This window comes from Aplidium turbinatum, chromosome 5, assembly GCF_918807975.1.
Source record: "Aplidium turbinatum chromosome 5, kaAplTurb1.1, whole genome shotgun sequence".
Taxonomy (NCBI): Eukaryota; Metazoa; Chordata; class Ascidiacea; order Aplousobranchia; family Polyclinidae; genus Aplidium; species Aplidium turbinatum.
Genome location: NC_137476.1, coordinates 14,347,036 through 14,362,842, shown reverse-complemented (window position 1 = coordinate 14,362,842; position 15,807 = coordinate 14,347,036). Strand labels below are relative to the sequence as shown.

General features: G+C 37.3%; 1 protein-coding gene and 1 pseudogene across 1 annotated transcript in view; both read right to left on the bottom strand.

Moving 5' to 3' along the window:
• Window positions 1–15,807, bottom strand: part of LOC145770974 (uncharacterized) — a 93,178-nt gene that overhangs the window by 25,107 nt on the left and 52,264 nt on the right. Inside the window, exon 7 of the mRNA XM_082582715.1 lies at window positions 2,353–2,501. Within this exon, the coding sequence (XP_082438841.1) occupies window positions 2,353–2,501 (149 nt within the window). The remainder of the gene's footprint in view (window positions 1–2,352; window positions 2,502–15,807) is intronic.
• LOC145769915 (uncharacterized) lies at window positions 7,344–8,635 on the bottom strand (annotated as a pseudogene).

Here is a 15,807-nt window from a genome sequence, read left to right as displayed (position 1 = left end):
TTTTGGGTACCTTTGCAAAAATTGAAATATCAAGTTTAACATATAGAATTTTAAAATAATGACTTATCAAACTTATAGACAAATCATCTTTTTTCACAACAGTGCAAACTTCTGTTGAAATAGCACCAGCGGATAACACGTAACAGCTGATTGAATTTGATCCAAAAACGCCCCCCCCCCCCCCCTTGAGCAGTTAACTTCCAAAAAAAGGTTGAAAAGCAAAGGGTTAAGCCATGATTATGGTTGTGGAAGTTATTTTCAACAGAAAACCTTTCCATCTAATGGCCTTCTGATAAGTCACCAGTGCAAAATCAATTTATGGATGTTTAGCATGATTTTGGGAAGTGTGAAGGGAATTAAGGGGCAGCACTTATCGCCAGCAGTGATGAAGAGGCATTTTGCTTATTTCAGGCAACCTATAAACATATTTTAAAAGTTCTCAATGGGTCTAGTCTAGTCTAACAGAAAAAGTCATGGTCATGTTATTGTCTGATTATTTATCTATTTTTCTAACATGCCAAATTGGATTTCTTTATCACTTTTGTTATGGTTTAACGTGTAAAACATATACACGGTAACCCAAATTTATCATATTACTGTGACATGCCACTACTACATCCCAGCTGGCGATGCCTGTCGTTCTTGCATTAATTCAACGTTTGCTAACGTTGGATCAGTGTGGAAGTGACGAGTTTAGCTGACTGGGGTTTAAAATTATCGCTTTATCAACGCAACTTTTATCAAAGCACGCTTGATATCTTCAAGACATAACTTTCCCTGGGTAAAATTGAATTTCCGAAAGATGATGATGTTGTTTTTGCTAGTTTGTTTTATTTGTTTTCGTCATTGTTTTCAGTGTCGTCAAGTTATAGCCTATCTATTTTGTGAGTCGTGCAAGGCCTATGGTGCGTTGCGCTTGAAATGGCTTTGCCCGTGGTAGGATTTCTTTGTGGGGTTTTCTTTGCCTGCCTTGCTCTTCTTCCTATGAGCTAAACGCATCAAGACGTGTTCCCCTTAAGACCATCAGCACTCTTGATAACGCACCATGGCCGATCTTCATAGCAACTGTCCATACAAATCTTAAATATATCAGCTAAAGCTATGCAGGCTAATAAAGCTATAGCCTAAATTTATTTGTTTTTGTTTTTTAACATTTTCTTTTTTTTCTTTTCTTTTTATATCTTAAATTTTTCTGAAGGTGTTGCGACCGTGCCAAATTTTTTTCAACTCAATAACTTACTTCGGTCACAAGCACGTTTTAACGTTCGCGTTTTGTCGCTTCTACCTTTTTCTCGACCTTTGCTATGTTGACGTGTATTGTTTTGATATGATGATCAGAAATAAAAAACAACTGAACTGAACTGAAGTCTATCGAACTGAAATAAACCTCAGTCTTTTTCTGCGAGAGTAGACCCATTAATAGAAAATTTTTCAAAGTAGGCCTATGTCAAGAAATGAAATAGACATGAAATGCTTAGGGTTCTTGACGCAGGGTATCTCATCATCTAAGAGCAAAATGGTTGTCCGAGTGGGTGATGTTAAAGTGCCTACCGTTTCGGATGGTAGGCACTTTAACATTACCCACTCGTCGAAAAGCGTACTCGCGATTCAGCTGATTTCAGTCATGTGACTCGACACGTGATATTCTGATCGAAAAATTTTGATACAAAGAAATTTAACTGAATGCTTCGCTACAACCAGCGTTGCCTAATGGTTAGGGCAGAGGAGTAGTAATTTCGATTTTGTGGGTTCGATTCCCACCCTCTGCTAATCCTATTTTTTCTTCTGCAACTGAACTGAGTGCAAAAAGGATCTTAATGACTGCAATCAATGGAGTTTATAAGGAAAATTGTGACTAAACCACAAAGCAATTTCACATTGAAAAGCAGGCACTCTTCGACGAGTGGGTGATGTTAAAGTGCCTACCGTTTCGGATTTGTTAAACCATGAGAATCAATCGTGGCGGAATCAATGCAAGAGGCTAAAAAATTTGAAAAAAATTCCAAAAGTAGAGGCCTATATTGTTTCACATTTCCCACTACCATAATAGTTTGCTTTATTCTTGTTGTACAGTATTAGCACATCTTGCATGTAAGCTACCCACCCATTTTTTACACTGCTTGCACTGCATTGCATGGTTCTTCGTCGCTATTTTACCACATGTTGCACATAGTGGTCTTTTTCGTTTTGCTCACACAAACCGGGTTGTCCAAAAAATGTTTTTGATAAACTTGCAATCAGGAAAACGTTGTAAATCATAAAGAACAAGGAGGTTGAAAGAGAAAAGAGCATTTAAATGTTTGTAAAAAACACAGACATTTGTAGCTGCTACATAATTTAAGATTTACTAACCTCCGTTGTCCCATGCAAGGCTTCGTCCTCTATTTGAATGTTATTGTTTTTTATTGTGTCATCAGAATACGAAGGCTTCAGTGGAATAGTTTCTTCTTGATATTGGTTAAAACCTTCTGTGGTTAAAACCTTCTTTATGGTTTTGGCACCTAAATGATTTTATTGAATTAGCATCTGTTTGAGTGTAATTTCTTTTTTTATTGCAATAATCAAAAACTCCGTTAAACAACATTCGTCCTCCACATCGGATTTAATAACCGTAAGGGCTAACATGAGATTGAAGACATTGCTTTGTCTAGGATTGAGATTTCAAATAAATAAACTATCATTATTCAGCACGTACAGTATTTTGGCGCAGAAACTGTTTAATAATTTGAGGGTGTTTTAGGATAGCTGAATCCGAAATGCCTTTGGTATTTCGAATCGGTTTTAGTTTTTGACATATTTCATATTTTTGCTGCAAAAATTACTAAAAACACATGCAAATTGTGACATTGGCATTTTTCGTCACATATTCTTCATTTTTTGATACTTTCCTATGAGACGGAAAACATAATGTAGAGAAACCTTTATGAGCATGTCACGTTTCATATAAATGGTATCCACAAAATACGATATTATTTGAATTAAATTATTGCTTACATGAAACTGTCTAAATCAATTGCACAAAAACTAATAAAATATTAATATTTTTGCTTTTATTTATACAAACAACTGTGTCATGTTAATTTGGACAGCTACAAAAGATGGAAGTATTTGAATTCTATTATTCCTTTAATGAAACTGGCCAAATCAATACGATGCACTTTCCCAAAATTAATTTTATTTATTCATGCCACTGCACCATAACAGGTTAATTTTGGAAGCGACAAGATATAGAAGAATTGGAATCAAATTGGTCATTTTATGACTGTCGAAATTAAAATCGTTGCCCAAAGACTAACATAATCTTATTAATTTAATATATTCATGCAACTGTGACATGTTGATGTGGGCAGCTACAAAATATGAAAACCTTTAAAGCGAATTAATTTTTCCATGAAACTTCCCAAATCAACATGATAAAATTGCTCCAAAATTAACAAATTCTTCTAAATTAAAAAAAAATAAACAAAATATTCAAAACTTTGTTAGTTTTGTTTAGTCTATTAGCATTAGCCTATACCACTGTACAATATTGATTTGGAAAGCCACGAAGTACGAAATTGTATCAAAAATCCACTCTCTATTGATTACAGTTGGTGCGATCTTTAGTTTCTCGAACTGGTGGATTGCTTTTCGTATTTTAGTTTTGGAGCTGGTTTGTTACATAGATTAGTGTAAGGGGCTGAAGTTAAGCATTGCTTTCGGATAAATTGTAGCATGAGCACATTTAAACTATTTTTAGATTTTTTCATTCCAAGTTTGATTACATTTGATTGCTTCAAACCCAATTGGTAGTTTTTAAAATAGATTAGTAATTTGTACCACTGCATTATTTTTTTGGTAAAGGTGGTCAATGGTCATATACTTGATGCCAAGCATCCGGGATAAAAAGTTACGGTTTTCTTGCAATTTAAAAAATTTATTCCGTAAGCTTTTTTACGCCGATGACGTCATCAAGTAATACTTGCGCTTAACCTTCCAGTAAAAAAGTTTAGTTTCAATCTGTCGTTGCATGTTTTTTTTGTAACTGATCAGACAATAATACTTAAACGTGTTAAAAATATATTGATAGGTGGCATAATTCCATTTTAGGTCCTATCCAGTTACAGCTGGCAGCTGTTATTTCTTACATCCTTAATAAAGAGCAGCTGAGAACTCGATGATCAAATGAGAGTACAGAACACTTTACAGTATCTGTGCTGTTCATCATATGTTAGCGCGAGAGCTGTCATAACGATCCTATTTGGTCATTTACAGATTTTTATTCCCGTACAAAGCAACTGTTGGACTATCCAAATCTCCTGCTATATAGACCTTGCTATGACAACCTGTAGTCATTGCAGTGCAATTTCTCAGCCAGCATTGCTCAAACTCCCTGATCTTGGAAAAAATGATTTTATAAAATTGAAATCATCAGACGTGAAACACATGTCGATTTCTAGCGATGAGTTTACCCATCGTAATGTGTCATTGAAGCCTTCATCCTTTAATCAGTGGACAGTTAGGCCTACGCGTTACCGTTCGCGTATTTGTAAAACCTACTGTTGGACGGCACCATAAGGCGAAATTGACCAATCAAAAAGCAGCAAGCGATTCCCACTTCTCCCAGGAGAAGAAATTTTTTTCTTAGGAGAATGAAGTTTCTCTGACCAATCAGAAGTCAGTAGTAAAAGGTCGCGAAAAGCAGTGGTTGAATGTAAGTCATTGACATTGTCATTTCAGTTTGAAAATTGAAAGTATTGTCGTACGAAAGTGAGAGAAAGAGAGTGAGTGTCGTCCACAGCTTGTGAGGTTTGTATGAAATATGTCGTTTGGCTATGACAATTGTGTAGTTTTGAGCGACAATAAGGATTTGAGGGAGATACGAGTAGAGGCAGAAACGGAAGAGGAGTGGAAATGTTGGTTGCAGGAGTAGAGTAAAAGCTCAAATACAGAAATACTGCATGGAATATTAAGACAACGTATCCTAATGTTAAAAGATTTGCCTTTAGAAAAGACTACATATGTCAGCACAACCAGGCATTCAACAAAGGAATGCAAAAATCAACATCAAGTAAGTTGTTGCAGTTAGCCTATATAGTTATGTAGGCTATAATCACTTGTGTATCCTTGGCTATTTTTTTAGTGTTGAGTTTTGTTACAATAGTTTTTAGAGTTTTCACAATCAAAGGTCAAAAATCCTTCACTAAATTAGAATAGCTAGCAATATTAGCCTAGAATAAAAAGTATGTAAAAATGCAATTGATGAAGATAATTGCAAGGGAATTTAGCCTACCCTGCTTCCATTTCATTTTTTCATGTGTATTTGCTCCATTTTTGTTATGGGAGCCCTGCAAAAATGAGTGTTAAAATCAAACGCATCACAACTGATACCAAAAAAAAAATCCAATGGTGTCCTCTTTTCCTTGTTTTGTTACTTTTAAGGAAAAACACAACCACACTTTTGGAGTCATGTGCTGCATTAGAGCAACTTAAAATTCTGCCTGATACGAAAACAACTGATTGGTGATATCGAGTTAAGTTTGGTGCATTGTTGTCTGTTGCTTAAATACAGTGATGTACGCGCATACTAAAAATATTGACGCCGTCAGCGTAAACGCAAACGTTCGAAAAACCATACGCCGTATGCGTCAACGTAACTTGTAAAAAAAGTTGTCAGCGTCAGCGCATACACTAGCGTAAACTAATTTTGTTTGCTAGCTGCCAAACATTCACACGGTATAAACCACTCGAATCCCCGCTCGAAACAAACAAGTTTTATTTTGAATTTCCACGAAGATACACAAGCATCTAAAAGTGTTCATCTGACATTTTGCTGTGTTTTGGTTCCAATATGTCTTTGCCCATTGAAAACATTCTTTCAACTGCAGCGCTGGAAGGTATTGGCGTGTTGTAGCGAAAAAAATACATTAAAAAGTATGCGTTGACGCTACGCGCTAAAAAAACCGCGAAAACTTTACGGCGTAGCCTCAAGCGCAAACTATCCAAAAAATGTGGCTGCAAGCGTTAGCGTAAACAAAAAGTCTACGCCGCAGGTCTGCCGCGTATACGTACATCTCTGGTTAATAGGACTTCATCAAGTTCCATATTTTTCCACTTAAACCATAACAATATAGTTTTGTCTAATTAATAGGCCTAATTTTAAGTGTTTCACACTTCATCCACGGTTGCCAGGTATTCTTCAAATTCTCAGATATATTGCGATAAGATTTAGCTTAATACTTGCAAGTTCAAATTAGGCCAAGAATTCCAAAATTATGATCCATCAATAACAAAACAGTAGCATTGTTCCAAACAAAACCATGCCATTCGAAGCAAAATTTGTTGTTTTGGATTTGTTTGAAAGTATATTCTTCAGAAAGAGTTCTGTTTCGTTTCATTTCGGCCTAAAGAACTGCATTCGAAAAACTCGTAAACGATAATTATAATTGACTTATGTTGCTTGTTGCTTCCACATCATATCATACACCTGCATAGCATTATCTGCAACTCCACAATAATACCTTGCGTAAATTGTGCACCTGGCAACTCTACTTCAAGCTCAAACATCACTCTTTCTCGGAGAAATTTTCTCCTCCTGGGAGAAGTGTAAACCGCTTGCTGCTTTCTGATTGGTCAATTTGGCTTATGGCGCCGTCTAACAGTAGGTTTTACAAAATAATACGCTTACCGTTCGCTCAGTGGTCAGCACAAACCCGGTTGAAATCAAGAAAAAGCTTCCTAACACACGTCCAGCCACTACCCTCAACAAAAGAAGAAACAAGACTTAAGCAATGGAGACAACTATTCGAAAATGACCCATCGGCCATCATACACTGAAATGAAGATCCCACCATCAGAGTCCCTCCCCCCAGGAGCAAACGCTCCTTGGGCAAAGTGGAAAACATTAAATCGACTCCGAACCGGTGTTGGACGCACTAAGTGTGCAATGGTGGAGTGGGGCTACGACACGGGCTCTGTTGCAAGTGTTGCATGTATCTGTGGCACCGAGTCCCAAACAGCGGACCACCTTCTTGTTTGCCCTCGGCTTGCCACCCGGTGCAGTAGGTGGGACCTGTCAGAGTATAACTCCGTTGCGGAAGAATGTGTCAATCTGTGGTGTATCAACAAACTTTAGAAGACTCGATAGAAGAAGTGGTTACGCGTAATTGATTGGTGTAGGTCTATTACCGTTACATTGAAGTGTTCTTACTTGCAAGGGGCGTGTTAAATCACCATGCAACAAAATTTGCAAAATTTTTAGCTGCATAACAAATCTTATGTATTGTGTTTTGCGATTCTAAGTTAATCACAAAAATACAAAAATCTTTTACAAACGCCAATTACAAATTACTTTTTAAGAAATGTATGTTTTCTCATTTTTGGTTTTAGTCAAATATTTCTCCACCAATCACCATAATTCTGTATTAGACGTACAAACACGCTAACACAAACAAGTCGAGTTTGCAGCCCAGTAAAAATTCCAGCCTTCTTTAAGCTTCTGACAAAAAAAGAAACATAGCAAAAATATGTTGAAAATCATCTCCACGTTTATTGATTGCCTTCAAAATTGTTTGACAAGGTCAAGCTTTAAGTGCAAAGCCGGTATCAATTTTTTTCTGAATCTATATCAGGACCATGCTTTACATTCTGAGTGCCAGGAAAAAAAACGTTCTCCCTGGCCAACTTTTTGAGAGTAGTGTTCAGTGCCAGCTTGGGAGCCATAAACAAAGAAAACAGAATGCTTCTTGCAATCCTTTCAAGAATCCAATCATTTTAAAATCTCCACAAAGCTGCCGGTTGCATCTGGCATAGTTAATACTGTCAAGAAGAAACTTCACATTTTTCGTAATCTTCTTTCATTTGGACTGAATGGCCAATGGGTATAGAATCTATATATGGATACTGGTTTCCACTATGAAGGAGGACACATTTAAACTTCGGGACGAACTGTCTACAAATTGTCGCTACTTGCTTGGGTCATGAGCAATTTCTCATTTTTCAGAAAGGTTATCAACATCACTGCAGAAGCAAAGAGAGTGTGCCACAGAAAAATAGCTTGAAAAGCTTTCATGTTTTTTTCTAGTTGAAGAACATCGACATGATGGATCTAGCAAGTTCTATTCTTTCAACCTTGCAGTAAGAAGTTCCACAATCATTCGACTTAGTGAGACCCATGTTTCTAACTAAATCACCCAGTTCTTGTTGGCTTGGCAAGTGTGATTCTGAAGTTATGTCTTTGTGAGACATGTTGAATTCGTCATCGGAGTCTTTTTCCATGTCTTCAGATCCTGATGAATGATCTTGAGTTTTTTTACTTGGTAGTTGGGCAGCGGCAACTCACTGTTATACGGAACAGGTGCTATAGAATATTTTGGGTTCTCTCCTCATCCTTGGGATAGAAAATGACATTGAATGGCGATCTCCCCTAAGCCAGCCATCCAAGTTTGATCGGCATGTTCCACAGATCACATGAGGTGGCCAGTTTTTATCTTAGTCTCTAATTTTCAAGCCAAAATGAAGTTCATAAGCATAAATAAACCTTGCTTCACGTTTATTATAAATATATTTCACTTGTTTTAAACTGATGTGTAGAGTGTAGACTACAGACATAGTAAAAACAATAAGCAGAAAGCTTACATTTGCGTAATGATGACATTCCTCAATTTATCTACAAGCAATCAGGCTACATCCGTTTAAAAAACACAGCAAAAAAGAATTCGATGCTTCTTGTAACTGACTCAGTGAAACTGGGACAGAAAAGGTCATTGCTACCTTACAACCGTCCATTATGAAGTTAAAATGAAGGCAACTGTGACGTCACAGTTGATCATTGTTACAAGAAATTTAGAACAAAGAGTTTGAAAAGCTGGATGCTGAAAGTTGAAGAAACTTATTTTTTAAACGACATTTGTGGAAAAAAATGCGAGAAGCATGTTTTACTCAGTAATTTTTCTCAAAAAATACTATAAAGTTGGCACAACTAATTTTTTGTCACATGATGTTAAGAACCTGAAAAGTGAAGACTCTTCATTGATAGCTCCGAAAGAAGCCAAAAATGTTTATTATTATATAATTGGAATCAACACGGGTCTATACCAATTGGACACTCTGTAAAACCAAAAAAAACTACAAAAACTTCAAGGTTGTTTTAGATCTGATAAAGTAGGCTTTTTTTTTTGGTTTGTTTTTTAAATCTTTATCTTTGCACGGACAAAGTCTTTGATAGGTTATTTTATTTCTGATAGTTGCGCATACTTGTAGAGGTTTTTGACCTAGGGCCGGATACAGATGATTGGCAAAGTAAAGTTTCCCGATTGTTGAAATTTTGTTGTCAGGGATTAATTCCATCCACTAGGTGCCGCCGCTGCCACTAGGCTGTAGTGAAAACAATTGAATCATTTGTGCACATATCAAGATGATCAACTTTCAAGTTACCATAAGCTGGGTTGCAATATGAGCATCAAACTGCACTACCTGCAACGTTAATGCGATGTAAAAAAATGCGTTCAGAGAAACAAAATAATGGGGTAAAGGGCCTGGAGGGCTTGCTTCCAGAAAATTGTAGCAAACTTAATCTTGTTTTGGTAACTTTTCGTGCAATTTTAGGTCCAATAATGTCTGAGTTAAGTTTTAAATATTTTTTCATTCTATAGCACAGAAGAATTTCTATATTCTATTTGTTGAAGGTTTGTAGTCTATGGTATTCTGTTGTCTGGGAACATCTGTCTAGGAAGCCCTATACCTTCCTTCATAGTGTATAATAATACACATCTTACTTCATTCTTCATACACCGAAGTAGGTCACTTTAATTGTTAACTAATTTAGTAAGCAATGTGTTTATGTTAGGTATTGCATAATTTTATTAGTTTTTGAAGGTCGTAAAGAATTGCTAGTTCTTAAATCAATGTCTGAAACTCTGCGTGCCCAATGCCGCCGACGGTTAATAACTTGTGAATGAGCGAGCAAAAAAACTTTGCAAAAAGAGAGAAAAATTGCATGTTTTATTTTGATCTTTCTACGAGGCGCACAACCAAGTACCCCCCTGAATCGGCTCCTGATTACTTGGGCCAAGTTAACTGCACCACCTGCTTTACTTCATCGCAAAAACTTATTGTGTTGACAGTTATCTGGAAGTATAGCTATGTTTTAATTTGAGCTGTCTGTGATCTGTGATGTGTTTATTTCGTGTTAAAACACAAATATTTTGTCCATTTAGTTTCATTTTACACGTGTGCATCTCGGAATATTTTAATAAATTACGAGAAAGACTCAGATGTATTGGCACACGGTTTGATGCATACTGTATTTGACAGAAACTGTATTTAAAGCAATCTTCATGCCATCAGTTTCAAAATGATACCTTGTTGAAGGTTAGTCAAGTAAACTTACCCAATGCACAAAGAAAACGCTTTCATACGTCGCAAAAATGCGACCCATCGCTTCATTTGTTTCGTGGATTACTTGTCTTTCATCAATATTTTATGAATCAAGAGCAACAGTGATCTGTTCGATGACGTCAAAAATCGATGAAGACGAGCAATTTTACTTACATGATTACACCTTTTTACAATGACGTAACGCTTGCAAACGTTCACTTGATACGAAAGGAAGTTATTTTGCTACATAGCAATGTAATGAAAGTAACTACTTCAAGAATTTTTTTAACAAGTGTGTTTTCCATTTTTCGACATGCTGTGTTCTTCTTACGCTGGTCGCTAAGCTAGTTAAAATGTCCAATATTTTTATTTTATAAAAGAGCTTTTTCAAAAACAAATCTCATCATTTTTAAACAAAGCAACACAGAATGTTTTATCCAATGAAATATGGCAGGAAATCAAACAAAGCAAAACTCGTCATTAACAAACCTGAATCGAATTGAAACAGGAAAAAGATCAACTTAACTTAAATTGAACTTGTTCAAAAATGATCAGGAAGAGTACCCAAACCTACAGAAAAAATGATCAAGCAATTTACGCAGTTAATCGTCGGCAGTTTATCGTAGCCCAATGTAACACTAAAGCAAATATGGTCCCTTCTAAGCTAAATTGACGCTTGGCAGCTTTGCGCTTACGGTTGCAACATTCAAATTACAAGGCTTTCGAGGCACACAGTTTGGAAACCTCTGATTTAAATCATAGTGCTTGATTGTTTGGTTGCAAAAAGGAGGACGTGATTGTAGTCGACGGATGTTTTTTTAATTATGTTTTGTAATGGTGATTTTCTCCACGTATTGCCAATTGCTTGAAATCTTTGATTTAGTTTGCTGTGGTTTTAAGGTAAACCAATTGCAATTAACTGAAAACTAAATTGCGTTTTTCTTTCGTATTCGTCTTGTGGTAAGATTTGATGATCTGTCCATATATTTCTTGACTTTTGTAGTAGTCTGGTCAGTTATGCACATTTCGGTGCAAACTTGGGTAGACATTTTTCACCTATATTTTCGAGTTCCTTAGGTGCAGTAGATGTAAAAACCGTCTGGAGCCCAAAAAATTCGGGGGTGGAAAATGCCAAAACGGCTGCTCCCACTTTTGGGGCTACAAGACAATGAAGCGCATACAAGAAAATGTCAAAATGTTTTAAATTATAGCATGTGGGTAATCAATTTGAGTTAATTTGGCCCAAAAAATCGTTTGAAAGCACCTATTTTCATCTAAAATCATCACAAAGCCAGTAATTTACATTAAAATAGCGAAAAATTGCAAAAAAAGCAGTCAAAAAGCACAATAGTTTGCAAATGGTTACTTGGTTACCGTAGCCTACCGTATACAGTTATTGTTTGTTTTACTGAATGAAATTATCTTCTTCAATGTCATGCTACACATTGTCTCTTACAGGTACAAAAACTAAGGCATTGCAACCCTAATTTTGCTCATCGACACGTGTCACATTTAGCCATCTTGCACTTGCATGTCTTCGTCAGTTTTTCCAAATGTTGTGCTCTTGCATTTGTTGTCCACCGAATGCTCAGCTCATTCTGCAATTTAACCCAACCCCAATGTTCAACAGATGGACAAACAGACTGATTTATAGTGTTTCCCCATATCAAAATTACCAAAATTGGCCCAAACACTACTACCGCTAGTGATACAAAAGTCTTTTTTCCATGACCAATGATGCTCCTTGCTGATGTCAGCAATAAGTTCGTTCAATCTCGTTTTGTTTGCCGAGTTTATGAGGTATGAGCCAGAAAAGTTTGGCGGTAGGAGATCCTTTTTTTCAAACTTAAGTTCTGGGCTAGTGTCCGACCCACGTTGTTTCCTTGTAATGCTCTTTATGCTTAAGGCGTGGTATTGATCTGCAACCAAGTCAATTCTGTTTGCCACAAGCTTTTCTCCCATGCTGGCTGTCTCATTTAAGACCATTAATGCAAATTCCTCAAATGTAGAATTCTTTTGCACGGAAGCAGCTTTGGCTCGAATGATGACAGAAAGATCAACCACAAGCCCATCTGCCTTTTCTGCATAAGTGACTGACTTGCTTGTCAAGCAATCAATGATCCTTGATTTTGGGTTGTGATATAGTAAGCCATCTTTGGTTGCCAGGCACTCAGGTAACCCTAAAAATACAGACATTAAGAATTGTGCGCATATTACGAAATACGTTCTTCAACTAATTTGCTGGCTAACAATAAAACTAAACTACAGAAAGAGTAGACATAAAAAAAAAATAATAGAAGGCCTTCTTTCAAACCTGTAAATTCGAAGCAAAAAACATCCATTGCAAGTTCTTTCCTGTTCCAACAGGCATCACGAAGCTTGTTCATCATTGCAGGATTAAACATTATTTTGGGGCATTCTATTTGAATTTTCCCAGCAGTGCTTGGCAACTTCAAAGCGTTTTTTCTGATTGGTGTTTTTATTACATCATCTGTCCCTTCAATAAAACGGGTCTTCTTGAAGTTGTTGTACTGTGCCTTTCCCAAGTCGAAGATTTTCTTACAATCAACAGTAACCTCTGCTGAAAAAATGGCCGACGAGTTCAGCTTTGTAAACTGTTGTTGACTGCTGAATGGGTTAATGTGGAGCTTTCTGTATAGCTTTTTACAGTCCTGCACAAACTGCTCGATAAATGCCGCTGAACATTCTTTGTGTTGCTTGGCCATATTCTTACCATCAACTTTCTCCAGGTAGTGAAGCATCTCTGGAAGAGATATCTCGATCTTGCGTAGAAAGTCTAGATCTTCCTTGTTGACCAGATTGATATATCCTCCTTGGGATGCTTTCACTTGTTTGTTGTTTTGCTCGTGGCGCTGGTCAAACGCTACTTTGGAGAATTGCTGTCCCACAGAATTTACAACGAAGTGACCAGCCATAAAGTGTTCAAACAATGGACTGTGTGACACTTGGATTTCCTTTAAGTCTTGTATGAAAACTGACGACCACCGAGCATAATTGATGTGATCCAATGCAAAAAATAGAGGTATTAATTCTTCCATTGTGCCTATGAAAAGTGGAAGGTTGGCCTCGCGTAAGGATCTCACGTATAGTAGAACTGTTTTTATGATTTGTAGAATGTTGAACCAATACTTGAACATCGTACTTTCATTACTTTTAGACAGCCAATCTTGGAATGATTGTTGTCCGTCTTCATGTTCTGATAGTTCGTAAGCATCCTTTAAAAGTTTTTTCAAGCATACTGCTGTCACTTGCAAAGTGTATCTTGCTTTTTTAATGTGGTTCACATCACATACGGCATTGGCCAATCCCACAGTATGCAAAGCAGTCGAGTTGATAATCGTATCAAGACCAGTGCCTTTCAGCAGCTGTCCAACACAGAGTAGAGCAGTATGTTCAATATGCAATCCACCCAGGAAACAGAAGTAATCGTCTTTGAACTGGTTTGGACATAACCACTGTATCTGTTTCTTCATTGCGTACAGCGGTTCATCTGAACAACCAACAGTGACCTGGCCTGGATTCAGAAATGCCGTATAATCTTTGGCAATGCTCATAATGTGCAGTTGCAAATCCCAGCTATGACTCACATGGTCAATTATTGGAAGAATGCTATTGATTGTTGTGATGTTTGCAGTTTGATCTCTTGCTTTAGTTGTATGGTATGCAACCCATGAAGGAGGAGTATCGGTACTGTCATCTCCTTCTTCCCTTTGCATTGCATTAATTGCTGACAGCATCCAGTCATCTTCTTCACTGTTTTGTTGTTGGAGTACCAGTTGAATATTCTCTTTAAATGATTCTTCAAAGTCATGGATAGTGCATTGGGGGCGTTGTGCATGTTTAGGCAGATTTGCAAGTGATACATTGAGAAGTGTATCAAGCGAACATGTGTTATTTGACTTCAGTTGGTGTAACTCGTCTGTGGCCATGTCTGCATACTTTCTTCTGACCCGCTGTTCACCTTGATCATTATGCCATTGAAACTGCATGATTGAAACGGATGTTCCATGCAGGTGATGAGTTGCAGCAGAACTGGAGCTGTTTTGGTCGATGTTGTCATCAACTACCACAGTAAATACACCATGTCGAAGGGCAGTTGGCAATACTCTTCCACCTGATCTGCAGTAAAGATCTTTTACTGTAACTGAGAGTTCTTCAATGAAGCGAAGAGTGCTATAGTAAGATAGGGTTATCCCATGATGGAACAAGGCTTGCATCAAGTTTTTAGACCTAATGATAGAGTACAGCTTGATCGTAAGGTGGCAGTTGATAAAACCAGCCTTGTCCTTTGTGCGTCCATGAGACAGCTGTGACTGAGTTGCAGGGGTGCGGCAGGGACGAGTGAAAGTTTGGTGTTCTTTACAATCAACCCACAAATAGTTTGATAAGGCAAACAAATTTTGTCATATTCTGGCTGCTTCTGACAAATTAGTGTAATCAGGATTTTAAGTTTTGTCAAACTTTTTAAATCATCAGGGGTTGTGACTAATTCAGAGGCAGCAGGATATCCGGAGTCAATCGTTTCAACGATCTCCTGACGAATGGGCTCAACAACTCGTTTCAACAGGGCAACCCAATCACTATCACCCAGCAGTGATTTAAGCTCTTCCCTCTTAATAGCAACATACCCACAAGCTTGGTCTTTTTGAACTACCTTCACTCCAATGTTGGCATCATTTAACTTTTTGGAAAACCGCGTACTGTGGCGTTGGTACACATACCCAAGTTCCTTCATCTTTAACAGAAAAATTTTCTCCAAAGCAGATAAAGGAAAGCTACGTTCCTCGGTGGAATTTACAAACTGTTTCACTGCAGCAAAGGAGACAAATTCTGCTAGAACCTTGCTACTTTCTCTGTCATCTTTGCAGGACTTGGTGAAAATGTCTTTGTTGTACCTAAAGAAATATTATTATAATGTCAAATTTGCCTGACCCATAATATGCAATCAAGTTTTTAAATTTGCTACGTACCTTTTAACAAACAAATTGTAGCAAGGAAGATGGTAGTACAGCTCGGCAGACCTAACATCAGTGCCCAGAAGTGTAAGAATTCGGCTGTCTTCCAGCTTTGCTGCCATTACCCTCATTTTGTTAGTAAAGTCATCAACATAGTTGCTGGACGCTTCTTTTGAGGCTGCAGCATGCAAAGGATTGTTCAGTTGAGGTTTCTTTGGATTATTGTGCCCAGATTTTTCACAAAAAAGACATACTTCATCGCCAAATGACAAGGATTTGGATGTTTGTGCTCTGGTTGACAGTGGAGCTGCAGCTGAACGAATTGTTTTTGTGCGCTTTGTCTTCAAAGCACGTTCCAGTTTGCTTTTATTGTACCGATCATAACAGGTTTTATGTGCTTTGTAGGCCTACTCTTGTTGAAGTTCAAGGACAAGATTTTCTTTACCAATAGCAAGGAGTCGTTGTTCAATCTCAT